Source organism: Morone saxatilis, unplaced genomic scaffold, assembly GCF_004916995.1.
Source record: "Morone saxatilis isolate NCDOM2014 unplaced genomic scaffold, NCSU_SB_2.0 Contig3, whole genome shotgun sequence".
Lineage (NCBI taxonomy): Eukaryota > Metazoa > Chordata > Actinopteri > Moronidae > Morone > Morone saxatilis.
Window position 1 is genome coordinate 21,503,897 of NW_023339873.1, and position 23,972 is coordinate 21,527,868.

General features: G+C 41.2%; 1 protein-coding gene across 3 annotated transcripts in view; it reads left to right on the forward strand.

Moving 5' to 3' along the window:
- ccdc88c (coiled-coil domain containing 88C) overlaps nucleotides 1-23,972 on the forward strand; it is a 49,259-nt gene that overhangs the window by 23,499 nt on the left and 1,788 nt on the right. Inside the window, exons 6-31 of one of the 3 annotated variants that reach the window (XM_035674152.1) lie at nucleotides 21-104; nucleotides 2,879-3,022; nucleotides 3,320-3,552; nucleotides 4,171-4,252; nucleotides 4,947-5,105; nucleotides 5,564-5,710; nucleotides 6,017-6,167; nucleotides 6,265-6,446; nucleotides 6,600-6,737; nucleotides 6,851-7,135; nucleotides 7,239-8,027; nucleotides 8,406-8,533; nucleotides 8,655-8,796; nucleotides 9,487-9,636; nucleotides 9,750-9,911; nucleotides 10,054-10,331; nucleotides 11,281-11,424; nucleotides 11,772-11,958; nucleotides 12,146-12,291; nucleotides 12,496-12,585; nucleotides 12,685-12,998; nucleotides 18,473-18,562; nucleotides 19,110-19,214; nucleotides 19,299-19,436; nucleotides 19,640-19,878; nucleotides 22,159-22,621. In XM_035674152.1, coding sequence (XP_035530045.1) covers nucleotides 21-104; nucleotides 2,879-3,022; nucleotides 3,320-3,552; nucleotides 4,171-4,252; nucleotides 4,947-5,105; nucleotides 5,564-5,710; nucleotides 6,017-6,167; nucleotides 6,265-6,446; nucleotides 6,600-6,737; nucleotides 6,851-7,135; nucleotides 7,239-8,027; nucleotides 8,406-8,533; nucleotides 8,655-8,796; nucleotides 9,487-9,636; nucleotides 9,750-9,911; nucleotides 10,054-10,331; nucleotides 11,281-11,424; nucleotides 11,772-11,958; nucleotides 12,146-12,291; nucleotides 12,496-12,585; nucleotides 12,685-12,998; nucleotides 18,473-18,562; nucleotides 19,110-19,214; nucleotides 19,299-19,436; nucleotides 19,640-19,878; nucleotides 22,159-22,621 — 5,170 coding nt within the window. Of the gene's footprint in view, nucleotides 1-20; nucleotides 105-2,878; nucleotides 3,023-3,319; nucleotides 3,553-4,170; nucleotides 4,253-4,946; nucleotides 5,106-5,563; nucleotides 5,711-6,016; nucleotides 6,168-6,264; nucleotides 6,447-6,599; nucleotides 6,738-6,850; nucleotides 7,136-7,238; nucleotides 8,028-8,405; nucleotides 8,534-8,654; nucleotides 8,797-9,486; nucleotides 9,637-9,749; nucleotides 9,912-10,053; nucleotides 10,332-11,280; nucleotides 11,425-11,771; nucleotides 11,959-12,145; nucleotides 12,292-12,495; nucleotides 12,586-12,684; nucleotides 12,999-16,261; nucleotides 18,563-19,109; nucleotides 19,215-19,298; nucleotides 19,437-19,639; nucleotides 19,879-22,158; nucleotides 22,622-23,972 lie in introns of those variants that run through there. The other 2 variants (XR_004797144.1, XM_035674151.1) reach the window with 2 other exon arrangements.

A 23,972-nucleotide genomic window follows, 5' to 3' on the forward strand; every position in this document is an offset into this window, starting at 1 on the left:
TGTGTGTGTGTCTGTGTCAGTGTGAGCGTAAAGAGGAGATGATAGAGAAGATCAAGCTGCTGGACATAGAGACCCAAGCTGCCATCGTCTCTCACATACAGGAGGTCAGTACAGCACAATGCTAGCCTGTGATAGAAATAAACCAGCAATAAATTAGATCACAAGTTCAAATATCTGTTGAACAACTTCACTGATAACATGATGAATGCAATCATGTCATCATGTGATCGAAATCAGTGCGGAATGTGGAACTAGTTGTTTGATAACAGGTGGTTGTAGAAGTGGGGATACTCCTGTCTTTGTCTCTCTGAGGTGGTCTCTGCCGTTAAATGTTAATGTATTCCTTGAACTTTCTCTGGACGTTCACTGACTCCTGGGGCCAGATGTATAAAACTGCAGATTCATGACTAAACCTTTGTGTATGCAGAAATATGCATGTTCTATTTTTTCTTCAGAATTATGAAGCAGTGCGCATGGGCGGTTCTGTTTTTATAAATCTCAACCATGTGAACTGAACACACATGCACAAGCCTTATTTCCACTCCGATAGTAAGCTGTAAATGGATGTCGACACCTTAAATCAACTTCATTTGCCACATGTAACTGTACCAGTGATATTTCCATCACCACTACTAACTCCACAGTGACAGAACTGGCTTGACGGCCAACACGGTGGTTCAGATCCATTTGAACTGCTATCCTAAAGGTCCTGTGTGTAACATTTCGGATGCTCTATTGTCAGAAATGGAATATAATGTTCACAGGTATGTTTTCATTAGTGTATAATAAGAATCGTGTTTTTGTTTTCTTAGAATGAGACGTTTTTACATCTACAGAGGGAGTAGGTCCTCTTCCACAGAGTCCACCATGTTAAGCTGCCATGTTTCTACAGTAGCCCAGAACAGACAAAGCAAACACTGGCTCTGGATAGGGCACTTTTTTTTTTCTTCGGCCACCTCCTACACGCTTATAAGGCTGAGCAATATTCATTTTTTTTTTTCAATCTGCAACTTCACCGCTAGATACCAATGGATCCTACACACTGGTCCTTTAATATCAGCTTAGTGAGTGACAGAACAGAGGATATGAGTGATTGGTAGGGAGGTGTACTTGCTTTTATGTAGTGGTAGTATTTCTTTTACTGTAAAATGTCTGCTGCTTCTACTCTCAGTTGCACTCCTCCAATATTTTGTATCGTCCATATCCATATAGTCCACACTGCTGACAGTTGACTTCCAGTTCAGAACCAGTTCCAAATTGTCAAATTCATTGGAATCGTATGCCTCTGAGCTTATCAATTCCTTTTATCAACGCAAAACAATATCAAACTCATTGTCGACACTACTGGAAACAAAAAGAGTCATGGCAGAGAGAAATAAACGGCCCAAAGCATGTCTTCATTTGATGCAGAAAGATAGCAGCAGTGCTCGTTGTAATCTCTGTAAAATGATCATGTAAAGTAAAGGTGGAAAAACTGGGAGAATGAGGAAACATCTTTCTCCGTAACATGGGTTTACATTTCAGGAATGCCTGTATTTGACACTGTACACATGAGTGCCACCACTTCCCAACTGAGCAGCACGCCTGTTTAAGAGTGTAAATATTCTGTTCTAATAACATTAGCGCCACGGAGGCAGGCTTTTTTATTTGACTTAGAATGCCTAAACAAAAACAAATGTTCCAAATTAAACAACGGTTAAACAGTGCAGCTTTTGCAGACCTGAGTCACATGCTTTTTTTACTCTTTTACTACACAGTATTCAGACTCCGATAATAAAACAGTTGCGGTAATGCTGAAAACCTGTATAGGCATACTTTTTTCCAACACAGAAAATCAATTGACAAAGAATCGGACCGATAAAGGTATCAGTAAAATCGTATCAATTCCGATCCCTACTGTAGTGTACAGAATTACTGGATTTTCTCTGGAAAAAGGAAGATATATAATAAACAGTATAAACTGGAACCAGGATCAATAGTCAAAAGTCGAATAGAGTAATCAAGTGTCTGCACATGTAATTTATCAACTCAAGTGGAACAATGTTGACCTGTATGTTAGTTAAGGTGGTTAGAGTTGAAATGATATATTACCGATGTACACTGTGGTAGCTTACAATCTTTTTCCTGTTCACTCGTTAACGTAATGTGTTGGTTGATAAAATGATGTTGCTACTGGAGCAGCACAGTTTGGTAAATGTGTCATCATCAGTACCAGATATCAGGTATTACAGTAGCCATTTGTTCCCTTAAGTGTGTTCACTACAACCTCCTAGAAATGCCAGACACCATGTACATTGTTTTATCTCCATGCAGCATGAAACATGTCTAACATCAGCTGACATCATAGAACAATAACAGCAGTGTCAGCGGTAATCAATTAAAAGACTGTCCATTTTGTTCTCAATGTGATATTTAATATAGCTACTTCCTATTTTCAGACAGCTTGTTTATTTACTTCAGCTCAGCCATATCAAGTCAGCCCTTTATTTCTCAGACAAGCTATTATCTCCTGGATGACATCAGGCTAATGATGTTACCATGCTATTTAACCTCTCAGCCCCACAGAAACCTCAAAGAAGCTGCCATAACCTGCTGTGTGGACAACCTTTGTTCACTCAGAACCCCATTATTTTTAATTCCTGTTAAGATCACAAGGTCAAACATGTCAAGCCGAATTACAGTGTTAAGTGTTACATGTTCAGTAAATACTACAGTCAGATATTTTATGTACCTTAGCAAAATGTTTAAGGGAAGTATTGGGGACATACAAATTCAAATGGTTAAAGGAAAATACAGTTGTCCTGCTTTATCTAAAAAGGAAGCCACTATAATACTATATACAGTCTGACTTATGCTGTATTTTATGTGTTTGTTGCAGGTGACTCATAACCAGCTGAATGTTCTTGACCTGTCCTGGCTGGAGGAAGGATCAGAGCTCACACATGACGAACTGGAACCTTTGTCCCGCAACATGGCTGCGTCGCTACGGCAACTGATTGACCAGAGAGACAAAGCCAGTGAGGTACAGACACCAAACATTATTGGCTACTTATATCATTATTATGATGCACTTAATTTGGTTACATGCATTTGATTATTGTGATTAAAGTCCAATTTGTAGTATTCAATGGTGTAATGCTGTGTCAGAAGATTTCTACTCAAACACACTGATAAATACATTTATGTTGGGAAATTCGTAAAATTTTAAAGGTATGAAAAGTTCACAGAAGTCTGTTTGTAGCATTATTTCAATGGAAAACCAAGAATTAAAAAAAAAAAAAAATTAATTTTAATTCATTAAAAAATGAATGCCTTTCAGGTTATTGTGGATCTGACCCAGGAGAGGGACTACCTGTTCAGTCAGCAGCCCCAGGAAGGGTGCAGGAACCTGGGATTGAGCAGCCCAGAACGTGGGAAGAGTTCTGGAGGTGTGGGAGTGAATAACGGCGGATCATCTGTGATTGTGCCTGGGCTGACCAAAGAGGAGAAGCAGCATCTATCTGTGGAGCTCGCTGATACCAAGGCCAAGCTGCGCAGATACAGACAAGAACTGTGAGTCTTCTGTAACTTAGTAAAGCAAGAGAGTAAAGGCTGTGATGTTGGTCCAAGAATCTGTTCATAAACTAATTCAAATTATTCCAAGCTGCTTATTATATTTCATATAATGTTAACAATGTTATTCTATGACTACTAGTAATGTAAAAGCTGTTGCTCGTACTGAGGACCCACAGAATCAAATCTCCCAATGTGGCTAAAGCAGTAGCTCATTGCACACTACAGAGTTCAAAGAGTTTCTGTGGGTATCACTGGTTTAAGGCTGAACTGTGGTGACACAAGCAGCAGCTGGAAGTCATTATGCATCCAACATTGCTTATTATGCTGTCTGGTTCTGATACATCTACAATGTAATCACATAGGGGATCCATCTATTTGGAGGTACACTCCCACTTTTGCAGAATATACTGTCTAGATTCTTTTAGCTAGAAATATTAAAGACTTCCAGTAAGACAAGTCCACTGTATGTTTCTCCAATCTCATTAGTTGTCAAACTCTATCATTACTATCAACCTATGTAGACATTACCTGGGTGTGGGGCTGATTATACACTACAACATAATGATGGATTGTAAAATGTTTAATTGAAGTTAAACTGTTCTGTTGTGTTCTCAGGGAGGAGAAGACGGAGCAGCTGATGGATTCAAAACATGAAGTGGAGCGTCTGGATCAGGAGTTACAGAGACTGAAACAAGAGGTCAGGACCTACTTCTGACCAGTACTGTCAGATCTGTATGATTAAAGTAAAACACACTACACACTTGGGCATTGATTACAGGCAGTTTTATGTTGTTAATTGTATCAGGGCTGGTCCAATCAAGTTGTGAGTCTGAAATGTTTTTGTTTGTCTACACAACACACTTCAAGCTAGGGTTGTGTAATAATATTGACTTATTGTCAGTCAATAATGGTTTTATAATGGAATATGCCTATGCCGATATATTCACCAAAAATATGTGCATATTGGCATTTCTAGAAAATATTGGAATATTGGATATTGGCAAAAATCCAATATTGTGCATCCCTCCTTCAGATCTGATATGGATGTTTCCCTGCTGTGGCAGCTTTGAACAGGGTCTGGGAATTTAAGGGTTGCTTTTGTTTCTTAAAGCAAATCAATTCTGCTCACATTGAATCACAGTGCTATTATAAGAAGCACCAACAACATCTATTTATATGTCCGTGCTGCCTCGACAGCTCTCAAGCCTGTAGGGTAATAAGTTACAATACACAAACCATCAGAAATAGATGGTAGTTTATACAGTCGATCAATTTAAAAATCACTTTATCACACTTCATACAATCATGTTGATTGACGTGGGACACCCTTGGTTGTTGCATTACAACACTTACAATAACTTTGTGTGTGTGTGTGTGTGTGTGGGGTTCAGAACCAGTCGCTGTCTTGCGAGGCTCGTTCGGTCAGAGTGTACCGGGACGAGGTCGACTCTCTGAGGGAAAGAGCGGCCCGGGTCGACCGACTGGAGACTGAACTGAGCAGATGTAAAGAGAAACTCAATGATGTTCACTTCTACAAGACCAGAGTGGAGGTATGAGCACAGCTTCACAATAGACTACACATCAACATACACTTGAGCCTCACCTTGAAAGACTGTATCCTGTATTGGGTAGGATCTGTAAAGGTTCACTGGATTGCAGTGCTTTTGTAGATTTTCATACTGTACTAGATTGTCAGTATATTCTATACTGTACTTAACATTTTCTTACTTTTAATTAATATTTTACATATATATGATATCATATATGCAACGGTTGGGTGCTATGTTTAATAGTGATCATTTGCTGCTATAGTTGATATATATGTCTGGTTTAATTATAAATGTAATGTATGATTTACATAACCACTTTATACAGCGTCATAAACTCTACATTGTATATGCATAAACCTTTCACCTGTCAGAAGAGACACACAATGAAGCCAGACTGACTCAGCAGCTGCAGCTGAAGTGGCAGTCCACTCAGTGTGTGTGTGTGTGTGGTCATTCAGGAGCTTCGCGATGACAACTTAACTCTGATGGAGACAAAGGTGCTGTTGGAGGAGCAGCTGTCAGCTGCCAGGGGGCGCTGTGATAAACTGCACACGTTGGAGAAAGACAACCTGTTGCTGCGAGCTAAAATCCACGACCTGGAAATGGTATTACACATTGTCATTATCAACGAAGTATACGTCACAGTTATGTATAGGCTATTTTAAAGGCTGAACCATATTATACTCTGAAGGGGACAATGAAACTGCAAATGTTTTGGTGCAAACGTATATAAGTTATATAAAATATGTTGAGTTATAAGGTAATTTTGCACATTATCAGCCCCAAATATCTGATCAAAGCAACCATGATTATGATTATGATTTTTGTCCTTACATGTAGGCACAAAATATTGCCTATTAGCACCCATAATTCAATAATACTTTACTGTTACTGTTAACCTATTACTGCAGGAGAGGGACAATGAGCGTCGAAGGTTGGAGGAGCTGGTGGAGGAGAACATGATGCTGGAGATTGGACAGAAACAGAGTATGAACGAGTCAGCTCACCTAGGCTGGGAGTTGGAACAGCTGACCAAGAACCATGACAACACTAACACAGAGAGTATGACACACACTTTGTTTTTCTATTATATTCTGTTATATCCTGTTCTATTTGTGTGTCCAGAAATGTTATTCTTTATATTTTGTCTCTGCTGCAGCTCGTAAGTCGCTGGTCCACGAGCTGAACGAGTGCGTTTCCAGCCGGGCATTGAAGCTGGAGAAGGAGAACCGGGAGCTTCAGGCTTCTATAGAGAGACTGAAAGAAGAGAACCACCTCCTGCAGGAGCAGCAGCTTCACACACAGGAGCTGGACAGGGAGAACCAAAGCCTCAGCAAGAAGGTAGGAGGCCTGAATGTGTTTAAGCCCTTTAACACATTTATCGCAGTCTGAGTCTATAAAATATATCTGCAGAATAACAGATTTAAGTGTTTTTTATTAGTTGTTTGTATGTTATTTACAACTACAGCACCTTTTATGTTGTTTGTGTGTTAGTTGGAGCGTCTCCAGGGTTTATTGGATCAGGAGAGACTGACCAATCAGGACATGGAGTCTCTGGGAGAAGAAATACTGAAAGAAAAACAGAGTCTGGAGAAAGAAATGCACACTCTGAGTGCAGAGAAAGACAGACAGGTTGGTAACACACGCACACGCATACACTCAGGTATGACACTGTCGATGTTCGTTATAAGGGACCTAAATGCGTCCTTTATTGACGCCCTCTTCCTATCATCCCGTCCAATCAGATCTCAGAGTTGGAGAGCGAGAAGCAGCACCTCTCTGAGGCGGTGGTGTCCCTTCAGGAGCGCGCTCAGTCTAACAATGTGGCGAGGGTCCGTGAGGTGGAAACAGAAAACCGCCTGCTGCACCAGAACATCACGGACACCAGCTCCCGATTGGCCAGCTTAGAAACCCAACTCAAACTAGCCAGTGAGGAGGCAGAGAGGCTGAGGGAGAGGGCAGGGCGGTGTGAAGAGGTGGAGAGAGAGGCGGCAAGGCTAGAGAGGAGCAGGGACGCTCTGAACAGAGAGGTAATAAAAATCAATAAAAACAATTTGTGTGATGTATTCTTTATTAAATGCTAACTGAACTGATCAAAATAATTGTAAGAGACATGCTGTTTTACCTTTTTAGGTGAGCTCTCTGCGTGCATGCAGTGAGCGGTCAGAGGCTCTAGAGAAGCAGGTGTCCTCCCTGGAGCAGGAGATGCACAGACTGAAACGGGAGGCAGAGGAGGCCCAGCAGCGAGTGGGGAGGCACGAGGGGGAGAACAGCTTGCTGTCGAAGGAGAACCTAGATCTGCGCTGCTCCATGGAAAACCTGCGCTCCTCAACCGCCCGCCTGGCCACCCTACAGGAGGAGCATAAAGACGCACAGAGAGAGATACAGGAGCTGCAGAGGAGGCTGGAGGAGGCCAGAGAGGAGGCACAAGGAGAGAGGAAGAGGGTAGAGAGGCTTGAGCTGAATGTGACTGCTCTGAACCAGGAGAAGCATCGCTTGGAGGAGGAAGTGCAGAGGAGCAAAGAGGAAAGGGAAGAGGTAGAGCGAGAGAGTCGGGATACGCAGACCAGAGAGGAAGAACTGAGAAGGGAAGTCGAAGAACTGAAGCAGGAGCGGAGAAGGAGGGAGGAAACTGACAAGGAGAGGAGGAAGCTCCAGTTGGACCTAGAGCAGTCGGAGAAGGGCAGGAAGCAATTGGAGAAGGAGAGCTGGAGGATCAGAACGCTGCTGGAGGGTAAAGAGACAGAGCTGGAGGAGAAAGCCAGGCAGCTAGCTGCAGTGGAGAAAGAGGGCACAGCTCAGAGTAAGCAAGTGGATAGGCTGAAGGAGGTGGTAGTTAAAGCTAAGGAGCTGGAGAGGGAGAACAAGGAGCTGCAGAAACAGGCGACTATTGATAAGAGGACTCTGGCTACTCTGAGAGAGGTGAGAGGGAAAAGCTTCAGGACTTGTCCCACAGAAAGTCTATATTCTTGCATGTGGTAAAAGATTTTCATCGAGTGAACATGTTCAGGTCTAAATGAACAAGTAAACAAACTTCCCTTTTAAATATTTGTTGACAAAACAATCTCACCATTCGGTCCGATGCTCTGGAGCTTTTGATTGTATCAATCTTTGTGATGGATGACGTTTTTCCAGATGTCACTGAATTTGATGTTAAGTTTCTAAGTTCCTTCTTGATCTTGTAAATATGGCTGCACAATTAATCGAATATTAATAGCGATCATGAATTTGGCTTCCCACAATTAAATTACGTGACTGTCTACGATACACGTGTTATGGAATATATATCTTTGTGTGCAGGAGCTGGTGTCAGAGAAGCTGAGTGTTCAGCAGCAGAGTGTCGAGTTAGAGAGGCTCAATGAAGAACTGGAGAAGATTGGACTGAACAAAGAAAAACTACTGCAGCAAGAGCACACACTGGAGGACAGGTAGTTTTCTCTAATATATGGTATTTTGGCCCCATTGTAGGGCTAGTAATCAGGTTTAAAATATTTCACATGTAGAAATTCATCTTGGGTGTGTAATTGATTCTGTGTAATTGTCTGTCAGTAGGTACAGGCTGCTGGAATCTCGTCTGGAGGAAACTGTCCAACAAACAATGAAGATTAAAGAAGAGAAAATTTCTTCTCTGGAAAAGAAAGTGGAAGAGAGCAACGCACTCAGCGCTACACTACGCACCGAACTAGCTACTGTAAGGACATGCATACAAATTCTTACCAAAAATCGTTCTAAAAAAAAAAAAACTCACTCCCCACCTGGTTGGTTAAACCAACTATCTAATCCTGATCCTCCGTGCTGTAATGAGACTTAACGTAATATATGTCTCAGTAATCCAAAGTCCTCATCATTTGCTCACTCACAAGTTAAAGGTTATATATACAAAATTTACTTGACACTAGATGTCGCACTAGAGCACAAGCATCTCAGACCAGTCAGTGAGTATTGCAGCCAACCAGACTCCATTGACAAAACCAATTATTTTACCAAGCAGATAATTGTAAAACACCTAAAACTGTACAGAAACCAAAAGAGTTCCCACAGAGATAACCAGAAACAGTCCTATTATATCTATCGCTCTCCACCAGACTCCACCAGACGGTAATTTTACTTTGCACATCATTGTAACATTGTAACTTTATTCAAAGTGGACAGACACAAAATAAAATTCACCAAAACAGTCTGTTAGTCTTTCCACTGTTCCAACAACAGTTACAAACTCTGGTTTGGTTGAAAACAATCCTTATTTCACAGATGCAGATGAAAGAATCAGCTGTTTCTGGATATTTTGCAATATTGATTAGGAGTTGTTTATATGCGTATTCAATTATATATTATTATAAGGTGTTGTAGAGTGTGTTAAATATATATTGTTCTGCTGTAGGCTCGTCAGACAGTGTCTACTCTACGTCAGCAACAGGAGGAGGAAGCAAACCACAACTTCCAGCAGCACTCTGGCAACGACCGGGGTCAAGGGTCAGCCACCGCTGAACTGCTACGAATCAAAGATCATCTTATTGACATAGAAAAGAATGTACGTAAGAATGTAATGGTTTCTTTAATGTTTTCTTTAGATGTTTATTTTCCTATACTTCATGCTTTCATTATTTACCTTATTAATTGTTTTGGTGTCATTATTCTCTGCAGAATGCCTCCCTGCAGACGGAGAGCAGTTTATTGAAGGAGCAGCTCAAACAGCTGGATAACCAGAACACAGCTCTGAACAACCAGATGGTGGCACTGCAGCGACACACCACCACCCTGCAGGAGCAGAATTCAGCTTTACACACACAGACAGCCAAACTACAGGTAAACAATAAACAATTTACTCACATTGTGGTTTTGTGAAACTGGGCTAATCAGTGGCAGTAACACCCTTTGTGCTGTATTTCTCTGATTATGTTTTTGTTGTTGATTTGTTAATGTTCTAATGGATCTCACTATGTCTCAGGTGGAGAACTCCACGCTCTCCTCCCAGAGTGCATCTCTCATGGCCCAGAATGCTGTGCTGCAGGGCCAAGTCACCGCCTTGGAGACAGAGGTAGAGTCGTGGCAGCGGCAGCGCGAGGAGGCGTGGCGGGGCAGAGAAAGCGTGCTCAGCGACCACGAACGCCTACTGAGCGTCCACGAGAGGCAAGCGCACGAGTACGAGCAGCTAATCAGCCAGCACACTACACTGAAAGGAAAACAGAGGGCGCTAGAGGGTGAACACCGGACGCTACACAGCAAGTAAGTGAATAACATACAAACCATAGAATGTCTTTGATAATCCTTGTCCTTTAAAATAACCCTGTGAGGTAAACGCATGATCAGTGAGGACAATTTAGTAGATCAGAAGCTCAATAAGGTCTTTTATTCTAAAGGCTGTTATTTATAGACCGTGTTACTGAAGTATGACTGTAGCAGAAATTGTGTGTTGAGCCGGATGATGAACTGTCCCATGACACTGTTGTTGTTTTATAAACATTTTATCAATAGAAGAAACTTAACTTTGGATTGAATTAACTCTGTTAAAGTCACAACGTTGAATTTTAATCAAATCTGTGAAAATTTATTTGTGGAAAAAATGAGCATTACTTGGTGAATACTCTGAGCGAATGTGGCATGATATACAGAGCTATAGGATTGTTCGCTCCCATCCATACCTCAGAAGGTAGTGGTTCAAATAATATCACTCCTCAGCCACATTCTTTGGAAATATAAACAAAGTTTTTGCCAGCTGAAATCACACCTCTTGTGTGTGTTTGGGCTGTTGTTGTTGAGACTACATTGGCTTGCAGAAACCTGCAAGTGTTTAACTAGCCAAAGAAATGGAAACTCAGATTTTTAGTTCGATGATCCCCTCACACCTACTCTAACCCTAACCCTGTTCCACATCCTCACACTGCCAACCCAACTCATGTTCAGTGACATTTTAGGGATATTCTAGCTGATGCTCTTATTCTAAGAAACATCATTTTGAGGCATCTCTGCTAACCTTTTCAAACCTTTTCTTTATATTTGTATGTAGGAGAACAGTGCAGGCTGTGAGCACCACAGCTACAGAAATGTAGGCGCCATGCTCAGCTTCATGCTATCAAATGTTTGTGTAAACAGTGTAACCAAGCATTACCATGAGGTTTGCTCAAGTTGTGATCACAGACACTAGAAATAACCCACTGTGTCTGTCTGTCTACAGGTATTGTATTTTGCTGCAGCAGAAAGAGAAATGGGAGGAACAAGAGGGGCGTGGTCGGAAAGAGAAGGAAGAACAAAACCAGCAGATCCAGAAGAATCGGCTACTACAGCAAGAGAATCTGCAGTTAAAAACAGAAGTGGACAGGTACTGTTTTTTTACACAAAGTCACACTGTCAGACATTGACTGATCAGTTTGCCAACTATCTTGTCATCATTCAAGAGTCTCGCCTAGCTGTGGCTCTCTCACTTTTCAAAAGTCACTAAGTCAAAAGAATATTAGTTCAGCATTATTTTTCCAAATCAGCTCAGAAGTTGTTTTTCCTGAGGTATAACCTTTGGAATGGTTAGGTTACAGTGTAACCACTGTGGTTAAGGTCAGGCGCAGAACTTGGGAGAACAGTCAGCTACTGATTTTAAAACTAGTTGATCACTTGATGTTTCTTGTATTGGTATTATTTCCCTTCTTTCTGATTTCTTCTTTCCTCCTGTAGATTGACAGAGAGCCAGTCGCATCAGTCAGAGCAATATGAGGGGCTCCAGCAGCGCACAAACGAACTCAAGAGCTCATTAAGCTCCGCCCAGCAGGAATTGAGTCAGTGGATGGCACGATATGATTCGCTAATGGAGCAACACCAGGGTCTGGATCTAACCATGACCAAACTAGACAACCACTGTGAGGTAAACAAAGCCTTTTATTTTAAAAGGGACACATATTTCTTGTAGCACAGTAGTGTTTGATTTTAAAACTCTTCAGCTTTCCCTTTGGAGAAGTGGTCAGAATCACCATCTTTTTGTTACTTTACTGACCTGACTCCTTTGTGTGTGTGTGTGTGTGTGTGTGTGTGTGTGTGTGTGTGTGTTTTAGCTTTTGAGTCGACTGAAAGGAAACCTGGAAGAGGAGAACCACCACCTCCTAAGTCAGATCAACCTGCTAAGTCAGCAGAACCACACTCTGCTGGAGAGGAGCATGGAGAGCAAAGAGCTGTATCACCAGGAACAGAAACTATACATGTAACTGTACACAGCACCACGCCTGGAATACAAACTACACATGTAGCTGCACAACATGATACACCTGTGCCTGTACTAGGAACACAAACTATACTACCCCTTAACATCCAGAACATGTATAAAATACTCAAAAGGGTTAATGCAAAGAAGCTACAGAAATTGAATAAGAGCTTACAATATCTATCTGTGTCTGTCTTCACTCAGTGATAAGCTGAACGCTCTACGCCGTCAGAAAGAAAAACTAGAGGAGAAGATCATGGACCAGTACAAGTTCTACGACCCCACACCCAAAAAGTAATGCTTTTATTAACACCTTTAATTTTCTTTTTGACAGAAAACATGGAATTTCAGATTTATGCCTGATATATAACAAATATAAATGTGTGTCGTCAGGAGGAGTCAGTGGTCCGGAGCCAAAGCTTTAGTCAAACTGATTAAACCCCGAAAGGAGAGCAGCAGGGAGCGAGCGGGTGACCGAGACAAGGAAGGAGGCAAAGAGAGAGAACGAGCGAAGAGCGCCCCAGACATTCCTCTACCCGCCCCACCTCCCCTTCTGCCCCCTGAAACTCCACCCCCACTCCCCCAGAGGACGGCAAGCGACACGCAGGACGGCAGCCATGCCCATAGTAACCATAGTAACCATAGCAACCACACCACCAGCCCCAGCATGGGACCCCAGAGTCCAGCACTCACGCCCATCAGCCGAGGTAAACGCACTCACACACACACACACACACCCAGAAATAACAAGCCCCTCTCCATGAAGCACCCTGAAGGATTTCACCCTGTCAAAGACACGTTCAGAAACGTGACATCGGCAGAGAAATGAATGTCTGTGGTTTGCTCTAATGGGGTATGGTAGAGAGGAAACTGTACAAATATAGTTTTTTATTATGAAATGCGCATACAGCCTATCCAAAACCACAAAGCTGACGGAACATGGTGACTTGGATCAGGCGCACCTCCCTATCTGCTCCTATAGAGGGCGCCGTTGACCACCACATAACTGACTGATTTCTTTACCGTCTGTTTGTGATCTCTGATGTGTTAACATCCACTGTATCTGTTCTCTACTGTGTATCCACGTTAACCAGGCTCTGCTACTGCAGTAGAAATACTAATAATACATGGAGATATCATTGAATGTTCTAAAGTAGGTTTTGACTGCATATTTTCCAAACTTTAAGTTCTCACTTACAATTCTAGTTGAAATATTTGGCAGGTATGATACTGTATTTGTCAGAAAGAAAATTATATACTTATAGTAAATATAGTTTTATACAAACAACACAAATTAAAAAATTAACGTCAAATAACATTCAGTCAAACTCAAAAAAGAGAAACACAAGACTATTTTGGACCCCTTGCATTTGTCTTTGCTTTAAACTTATATGATGCAATTTCTGCTGCTAGGGGGATGTAGATGTAGTTTGATGACATTGTGAAGTAATGTTGGATCATTAGAATTGTTGTCTTCATTGTTAAACAACCACCACTGGCAGAAAGTGTGTTTAGGACAAGGTAATGTATTAACGTCTGATTCATGTTACGTTTCCTATGTTATGTTCCTTTCGCTCTCTGCCGTGTTTACCCAAGAATTATAGCAACTAGAGCAAGTAGGAAACACACCGCTACCTGTTTAAAATGACAGATTTTTCATTTGGGATTATGTAAGTACCCACCTGAACAAAATATATTGTAGGTCTGGCGTTACATATTATACCTTTTAACTTATGTTTACAATTGTGGTTTTAGTAAGCTTAAGTCCCTAGATGGAGACATGAATTAGTGGCAACAAAAATAATTGACTCTAGATTGAAGTGCTGTTTAAAGTAACTGTAACTGTGTGTTGTGAAAAATAACAGAAGACTATCAGCCCCTTGAGAGACTATTATTATCAGACTTATTGTTATAATACTGAAATATGCCAAAAATTCGCGTAGACATCCTGCAAAAAAACAACAACAAAACAATCAAGTTTGGTCTTTTCTTGGCTTGTTGTGATGCATGGAATGTCACTGGTCGTCACTTTTTTAGTTTGGGACAATCGGTCACTGAAGACAGCTAGAGAGGAACAGAATGCTGGCAGGCTTTTAGGGTAACCCTGAGCAGTCTGAAATGACAACAAAGATTGCTGTGACAGACAGTCATTCTTGTGTCAACACAACAGGTCAGCGTACTGAAAATCCAATGAAAACATAAAAACATTTTGTCTAGATGATCAGATAAGCAAAAATTAGTTTGTGCTAGTTATGGTCAGCTATATATAGTCAATACGAAGGGTAGGAAGCAAGATAAAACTAAATTACGCTACAGAAAATTCCAATCTGTCCATTAGCTATAGTTGCTAATCCTTTGGAGAGACGCAGGCGACTGGAGCTGATTCCAGCTGACAGTGGGTGAGAGGTGGGGTACATCCTGAACAGGTCACCACTGGCCGTCACAGGGCTGACACATAACCAGGCAGACAACCATTCACACTCACATTCACACTTACGGGTGTCACCAGTTAACCTAACCTGTGTGTCTTTGGACAGCTGGGAGCCGGAGCACTCAGAGAAAACCCACACAGACACAGGGAGGACATGGCTTTTATGTCAAATTTGCCTATTCAAAGGAAACATACTGAGCAGATGAAATGACTCTTTCAAATAAACTACTCAAAATTCATAAACAACCAACATAGATGTGCATTATCGACTTATAGCTAACATAGAAAAATACGATAAACTGTATCTCAATTGTCATTACATTTTTTTGAAATACTACTATTAGAGTTCAAGTACAGTCAAATGTCTTCGGACCAATGTTTACCTGAGAAGTGATCTATATATTTCAACTCTATTATATATTATGTTAATGCAAAAGTAAGTAACATAAAATAAACATTAAAAGATCATAAGCATGAGCAACTTCGAATAGTTCAGTTGGGCTCCTACAAGCCACTAACCCTTCACCCACCCTTTTTTTGCTGGTTGTGTGATATGCATCTCACCCCAACACTGAAATGAAACCTTCACCACAGGCAGAGCTTAAGCTGATTCTGTGAAAGAACGTTATGTGAGTAATCTGAAGGCAGCCAGTTTCCTGTTTGTCAGTCACATAAAATGCATCCTCTTTTGCTTAACATTATAACTCAACAACACAAACTGTCCACTAATCTTATCATAGCAAGCCGTGGCAGCAGCAAAGGTGCTCTGCCTCGGTTAGACTGATTGAAATCTAGTAATATGGTGATGACGGTAATAAACTGTTGGCGATGTAAAATCAGTATACAACCATCTTTAATCCAGTTTGTAACAAATAGTTGCAAGTAGACATAGCTTTGTATTAAGTGTCACATATAAATAACCACTATACACTATAGCTACCTGATGCTTACTTTTCACCATTCTACCCTAATATTAGAACTGGGTTCTAATGCATGGTCCAAACTGTCTTAATGTTTAGTTTTTAATTTTATTTCCATGGGATGTCTTTTTTGTATTGCTCTACTCTTAAATGGGTTTTTACTCATGGCTGAGCTCAGTTCACTTTTAGTTCAAAAAGTGGCTTTATTAATTGAATTACACTGGCATATGGAAGCTGTCATACTCAGCTTATTGAAGGAGATAAGTTAAAACATAAACAATAAATTGCTCTACTATACAGCTATGTATGTCTAAATATGTATGCATAAATAACTCCCCAACATATGCCAGAGTTAGACCTACAATTTCCTGTGTTTGAATTCAGAGTGAGCTGAGGACAGGTCAATGCATGGGTTTTTTACTTGGCAATATTTCTCTGTTCTCTTGTTTTATTCTAATGGATTGTCTTGCATGGTTATCTATCATTTTGCATGCCAATCACATAGTTAATAACTTCTTAACCAACTGTTTTCTTTGACTCACTCACTATCATTGTTTCATGGATTTCTTTACATTTCTCCATCTTTCCCTCCAATCTCTCTCTATTCTCTCCATCTCAGCTCCCGCCCCAAAACGCTTCCGTTTCCTCCGCAGTAAAAGTCAAGACAAGCTCCTCTCCCCACTCTCACCCACACCCTCATCCTCCTCCTCTTCCTCCTCCTCCTCCTCCTCTTCCCGTCCTCCCCTCTCTCTCACCAGAAGACTGCGATTCTGGTCTTCCACTGACATCACAGCTGACGTCAACACTAGCCAGCCAGTGACAGCCAACGGAGTGTTCTAAAAATCCTCCTCTTCATCATGCTTTTTAAACATACACATCCTCATCATCTTCACTCCCACCTCCACATCGGACTGTTCAACAACACTTGTCCCTGAAAAATGCACACATCACACATGCATGCACTTCATAAACACTAATGCAGATTGCACACTCCTCAAGCATACATATAAACAGAACACACACAAACAGGTGCGTGTTGCAGTTGTGAGCCAGCCAGTATTACTAGTAAGTAGTGTGTGTTTGCAGAGATCGTTTGTGTGTGAGTGTGAGCGCACATGCACATGTTTCCTAGCACGTCAGACTTGCCCGCGTATATCTGCTTGTCCTTGAAGAGTTCACTGTTTTTGATTTGTAGCTGTATAAAAAATACTTTGTGTGTGCTGTCACCTCCCTTACCGTGTGTCGCTGTGAGGCTTCATGTTTGTATTAGGAGCAGATTTCATTTCAGTCTGTTCTGAGCTGTGAGTTGCTTGAAGATATATGTGTTTGCTTCACAAAGCTTTGCTTCAAAGTTCGCTCTTTATTCACTCAGCAGTGGCTCATCACAGCCACCTGACTGCAGACTTGTTAATTCTGTCTGCCTGTGTACTTGCTTTAACCCTTGATCTATAAATCCTCTATCTGAAATACACCAAGCACCAAAAGACTATATAGCCTTTAAACACCAGTGTTTCACACTAATATCAGCATATTTAAAGCTGCACTTCAGGTCAACTAATGATGATGATGATGATGATGATGATGATGTGAAAAACAAGGGAGATTTCAGTGTGCTATTATGCTGTAACTTTCACTTGTGGTCACAGTGGTGGCACTTAATAGTCTGACCTTAAATCAGGGAAAGAGAAATGTATTCACAGTAAGTCAGCTAAAATTATAATTTTGATGTTAGATATTGTTACTGTTGGAAAGTGGTCAAAATAACCAGAGCAAAAAACAATCATTTAAATTGTCCTGGAAACAAGAGTTTTGTTGGGTAGTGTTAGAGGATGTCTGTGAAATGCCAACTCTTACGCTGTTTGCCGCAAGCAAGGACTCATATGGACTCAAGAAGAGTGGTTGATTGTCGTCACTCCAGTAGTACGCCATGACAAAACAAGTTTCATTATACAGAGTAAACTCTTTAAACATGTACCTGTTGTTGCTGTTTTGCCATCAAAATGTGCAACTGCATAGTCCAGCTTTTAATTTGACTTTTTTGAAATGCTAAATAAGGATAACGGAATTTAGTGTTTGGCTCAGATAGTTTTTTTCCTGGGTTCTGAGTAAACATTTGGAGGATCTCTATTTTCTTAATGACACATGGCAGCTATTTGCATAAGTGAAGATGTGTTTTTGTTGTGTACATCCTTTTTCACACCTTTATTCGCTTGGGGTTTAGATGACGCACAGTGAGGATAGTAACAGCAGCTGCATTCTTCACAGATAGAACTGCAATAAATACAGGTGTTACCAATGACGCTAATTAGGCTTCTGTTCCATTCAGGTCTAACAGAGTCAGCTGTTGCTGCTATTGTGCTTGTTTGCTCACTGGAAAGGCTCTGCTACACTAAATGGAACTAAACCTTAATCATTAATTGACATTTTTTTGTGTTGTATATTTTTTTTGTTTTCTATGATCATTTCACTTACGTACTTAAGTGTCTTTGAGTACCATAAAAAGCACTCTATAAATAAAATGTATTGTTATTATTAGTAGTACAATTGGTAACACCTGTCTTTACCCTAATATTTCATGTCAGAATAGCTGCTGTGAAGGTCTATCAGAAATTATCTGTCATAATGTGTGATTAGAATCAGACACATTCACTGAGTAATAACTGATCTCACATATATTTGTAAGCTGTCAGTTTGCCTGAATCAATGAACAGACTCCTCATGTCTTGCTTGGCTTTCTTGCAACTCTGTTACGCACACCACACGTCTCATGGTCTACACTGTGGCATATAGGTCAAGATTTGTTCCTTACAGTTTTCTGATTGGTCTGCAGGTTTGACTGACAGGAGCCGGGGTGTTTATCGTAGCAGTACTCCAGGAGGCAGCAATGAGAGTATCAATGGAGAAGATGGACATGGACAAGGTAATTTATATATTAATGCTTATACCCATAACATTCAATCAAAAGCAAGTTTATTAAGATGGAAGTCAAATTGAGGTTTAAGGTATTATCATTTTCACATTCATTTTGAGATGATATACTTATTGTAAGCCTGTACAATGTTTACTTTGTAAACCATCTGCTTGGATTGAGTGTGAAATCAGCAACTGGAATCATTTCACTTTTCATTTAGTTTTAAAACATTTTAAGGTCTCTGCATATTCAGTGTTAACAGTGGCTGTGTAATTGATATATTTCTTGCTTTAAAACCTAAACTGAGACACTGGGAAGGAAAGAGAAGAGAATTAAGAAATGTGTACTTTGTAAAAGGAAGCAATAGAGAAAGAGGGAGGCTAGACTTTGATAAATACTAATGGTTAATTATCGGCTTTTACATTTAAAGTAAAAGGAGACATACAGATGTACTAGCACAGATGTATTATTTTACAAAAAATGATTTTCTGCTTTTAAGTAGAATATGAAAGAATTATTCTGCAACCAGACAAAGTAACCTCTTTTCCTGCCCCAGTTCAGTCCCTTAAAGCTCTTAGTTCCACTCCGAGCCACCAGTCATCCTCAGCAGGCCTAACCAACAGCTCCAGACTGGGACAAGGTCCCAGCCGCAGGCCCAGAGGTAAACCAGGTTATTAATACATAATACCTTATTCGAAAGTCAGAAAGATTGAGTGTATTTATGATGGTGGGTGAAACATTTCAGGTCTGTTATTTGATGAAGACTCTCGCCACAACACCTCCGACTCAGTGTTTGGTCACCATGGCAACACGGGAGGTCGCCCAGGGTCGGCAGACTTTAGCCACAACACCTCCAGCTCCAACTCACCTGTTAACTGCAGAGGTACACACACATTTTAACAGCCAACTCTGTCTAAAGCAATATTTAGCAGGATATTTGTATAGATGTAGCTATTATCTATTACGGATAATAGATAATAGCTCCGTTCATATACAGTTCATACAGTGTTGTCCTATAAACCCTGCTGTAATCAGGTGGTACCCAGTTACAGTCAGTAATAACGCTGATATCTCCCTATGTCTTAGACTCGTCAGATCGTCAGGGTCGCTCAGCCAGCCTCTCTAGTGATGATGTCATGGGTCTCAGCCAATCACAACAGACCCTGTCACGTAGTTCCACACTTCCATACGACCACGCACACCAGAGGGCCCAACCACAGCGTGGAGTCGGCATTAGGACCAAGGCCCGCCCATCTTCTCCTGGAAGTGAGATGGTGACGCTGGAACAGTTTCTACAAGAGAGCAACATACAGTCACCTCCGATGGTAATATATACATATATTATAAAAAGAAATCTGCTTTTGATGCTAATATGTACACACACAACAAACATAGTGGTATAGTTATATACATATAGTGTGTGGTAATAAATACAAACAGTCACAATATATTAATTTGCTCAAATAATAACACACATACACTCAGTGTTCACTTTGTTATGTGCACCCCCGTTTTTATATCTCATCACCCGAGACAGTGAGTTGTCTACAATAAAACATAATTATAATACCAACACAATAAAAACTCATGACAAGTGAATTCCCATTTATGTACACACCTCTTCTGGCTGTTAGAGGAGTTAATGTGGTAGGTTTAACTTGGAAAAAAGTGTGAAAGAGAACTGCTGCACAGTGAAATACAAACTAACAGTCACCAGTGAGAGAGAGCAAATCATTATTAGAGGTTCCTGTGGGTCATTGATTTTCCACAAAGAGGTATCTGTACAGATCAAGGCAGGGGATATGAGAAATGATCACGGAAAGTCTGAGGACATTAGGAATGAGTCACCTTAAAAAAAGATAGTAGAATGTGTTTTTTAATATGAATCACAAATTCATTGCCTTTGATGGTGTTTTGGGGTTGTTGTGTTTTTATTGGTCCTCCACACACCCAAGAGAAAAAAACATTAACAAACCAGAAAGAATAAAATGTTTTGGTTGTGGAATTCTTCAGCCTTAAAGACTTAAAAACAATTCACATTACTGATGTTAAGCTCTCTCATTGGAGACAATGGGCTGCTGTACACCATTTTGCTTACTGCTCTGAAACTCTTCCTGTCAAACAGTGCCTTTTTGGATTGATCATGTGAATCTGAAGGCAGCAACTCAATAAATGTTATGATAGATGCAAAAAAATTTGAGCCCTTCGAATCAGAGCCTAAGGCCCATGAAATCTGATGATATTTGGTTCTGAGCTGCAGCACTGAAATAAAATAAAAATAATAATTAATTATTATTATTATTATTTTCTGCCCATTTTTCTGTATTGGGTCATTCTTTCAGAGTAAAGGAAAGCCAGTTTTCTCCCTGAAGCTGTTTCTTTCTTGGATTTAGAGATTGAAGTGGATTTCTGCAAGTTTAACTGCAGAAACTCTGCATACAATCATTGTATGCATTTATTTAAAAAATAATCCGTACCGATCGCAAATGATTGATTCTTCAGTGTTTTTGTTTTGTTTGTTTTTTTCTTTTTTTCTTTTGACAATTTTCACTGTATTTTGAGTTTTTTGTTTTGCTCTGATTGAGGGGAGTCTGTTCGGGCTGTAATTTGGAGCATAATCTAGATGTACTTCTGTGGTTATTTTCAAATTTGAAACACACACCAATTCTGTTATAATGCTGACATCTAACTTTGAGGAAAGACACTTTTTACTCTGAATTATTTTATCATATGAAAAAAGAAATGACACATGTTATGTTAGACAGCATATCTTTACTCATCAAATAGTTGCACATTATTAGTTTCCAACTGAGCAATAGACACTCATTAACTAGTCCTTGTCCAAGACTCCTGCCTACAAATCAGATCTTTCATTACATCTGTAGATGTACGGCTGAGCCAGACATGTGAAATCAGCGTGAGAATATAAAAATCAGACAAACGGATATCCTGTCTTACTAAAAGAACTTCACCACCCATAATAATTCTTATTGATGAGGCACACATTCCTATGACCAAAAAAAAGAAACGCAGGATGATCCAGATACTAAGTTTAAATCAATATAATGAATGAACACTGATCCCCACCCTTACATCAAAGGTTTTTGTTTCACAACAATCGACCAACATCACACGTTTCAGTTAATTGTTTCTTTCAGAAATAACGATTTTTATCACACTTGCTCACAAAGCACATAACAGGAGGACAGAACTCATAATAGTGAAATAGGAATGTAATAGATTTAGGCTATGGAAACATTCTTTGCATCATTTATACTTGGACGGGAGGTGTGTGATTTTTTTGACCTGGGAAGTTAATTCGGCCATGGTTTTATGTGATACTTGCCAGTGAAGTAAAAAATAGCATGTCAACATGATTAGTATTAGCTTTTTATTTGTCACACAACAGTCAGATAGGTTGTCAGTAATCAATACATGCAGGTGGGGAGTGCTGTCTGCCAGTGGAAAATGAGTGACATGATATTTCTGTGTGGTATGCCATCAGCCACTTTTCAATCTCGCTGTCTCATAAAATCAGTGTTCGCTAAACTGGAAAATATCTCCCTCATTTATTCTTTCTATTCTTTTTGTTTCCCTTTTTCCAGGTGTCTACAGGAAGCAGGGAGGACCTGATGGCAGACTATTTCACCAGAAGTCCCGCCCCCTCTACACCAGCTGGCAGAGACCAGGTGACTCCCACCAGCTATGTCACGCCCACTGTGCAGTCATCCAACCAGAGGCCGGGTCAGAGTGTCAAGCCCTCGCCCCGCCAGCCTGTGGGCCAGTCCCCAGCCTCAGGCCAGCCCTCCACCCAGAGAACCAGCCAATCACTGAGCAGGGCTTTCAGCCTGGCCTCGGCTGATTTGCTGCGCTCCAACGGACCAGACAGCTTCCATGGCAATGAAGGCCAATCAGACGTGGTCGTTCGTAGACAAGGGGGAGGGGCTGGGAGAGAACGGCCTCTCTCCGCTCGCCTGGCCGGTCCGACCAATCAGCACGGAGATGGCAGCTTTCTAAACCCGCCTATTCACCATTCGTCCTCTCTCAATCTGCAAACAGAGAGGTACGCAGAGAGAGAGCGAGAGAGAGAGCGCGAGAGAGAGCGAGCGAGGCGCCAGGACCGCGTCTCTCGGACGGCCCCCTCCTCGCATCCTCCCCCTACAACCACCATCGGCGAGGTCGCCATGGCTAACCCCCGTCAGACGCCGTGCCCGCTATGCGGACCGAAGAAGCCTCTGAGCCTGGAGAGGTGTTAAGGGACGGGCGGCGTCACGGTGACTCCTCCCACTTAAGAAAGAAAAGCGAGAGAGCCAGGTGTGCTCTGTCGAACGCCCGAAAAGCACGCAGCTTCCCGAGCCCCAACAACGACCCCTCAGAACCTGGATGGTATGAGTACGGCTGAATGTCTATAACACTGCAACTAACTGGACTCTATAGTGTGGCGATGTAATAAACGAACAAGAAAGTCCAACCTTTTAGACACAAAACATCAGTCTCTGGACTGTGCCCTTGTGTGTGATAAATAATCTTTACGTGCGTTAATGCGTGCTCAAATATAACATCAAGTTGGAAATCGGTCTAAATCGAAAGCAAAGCCACATTAAACAAATCTCTGCATGAAGGATTCAGTCTGTATCTTTGTGGACAAACGTTTGTAGATGAAACAAACACCTCCTGCCAACAGGAGCTGAGGAGCGCCCACATAAAAAAATCACAGTTTCAACCTCAATCACACCTCAACTGCTGGATCGTGGATCCATATTCCTCTCCATACCCTTCTCGTCATCACAAGCTGAATCCCTCGAGGCGGATGCACAGTCAGTGGATTTACCTCAGTGACTTCGATCGCTCCTTTTACACGGATTTAACTTGAAACGCCACCCACCACCACTATACCGAGATGGCTCTCGCAGGAACTGCCGTGAACTTCATCTGCCCTCCTCGCTGCTTTCTTTACGTTAATCACGCGTATTACTATGATTCACGCAAGCAGCGACCCTCTCAGGACGGGTTTTTTTCCTGGGCAAAGAATCACCAACATTTTTTTTTTTTCTTTTTTTTTTTTTCTTAAGAAGGTGTCTGCCTATACTGAAAAAATGAATTGTGTGATCGATGACCAGATGATGTCCAGAGTTTGTAATGCTGTGTGGCTAACTTTTAACACAACAGAAATCAAGGGAAGCTCAGATGAGAGATGATGATGTCTACAATCCATCTAAACTTTATCCTGCACGGAACAGAGGACAAGTCTACAGCCGGGACCAGAACATATAAGGATGGGCTTTGTCATGAGCGGAACTATTACTGTTGACCGACACACCTGTCTGGCCTACTAATGGAAGCCACCAATCTGCAAAACTGTACACCAGGAATTAGCCAACTCCGAGAGGGTGGACTGAATCAAAGCCAAGGGACCAGA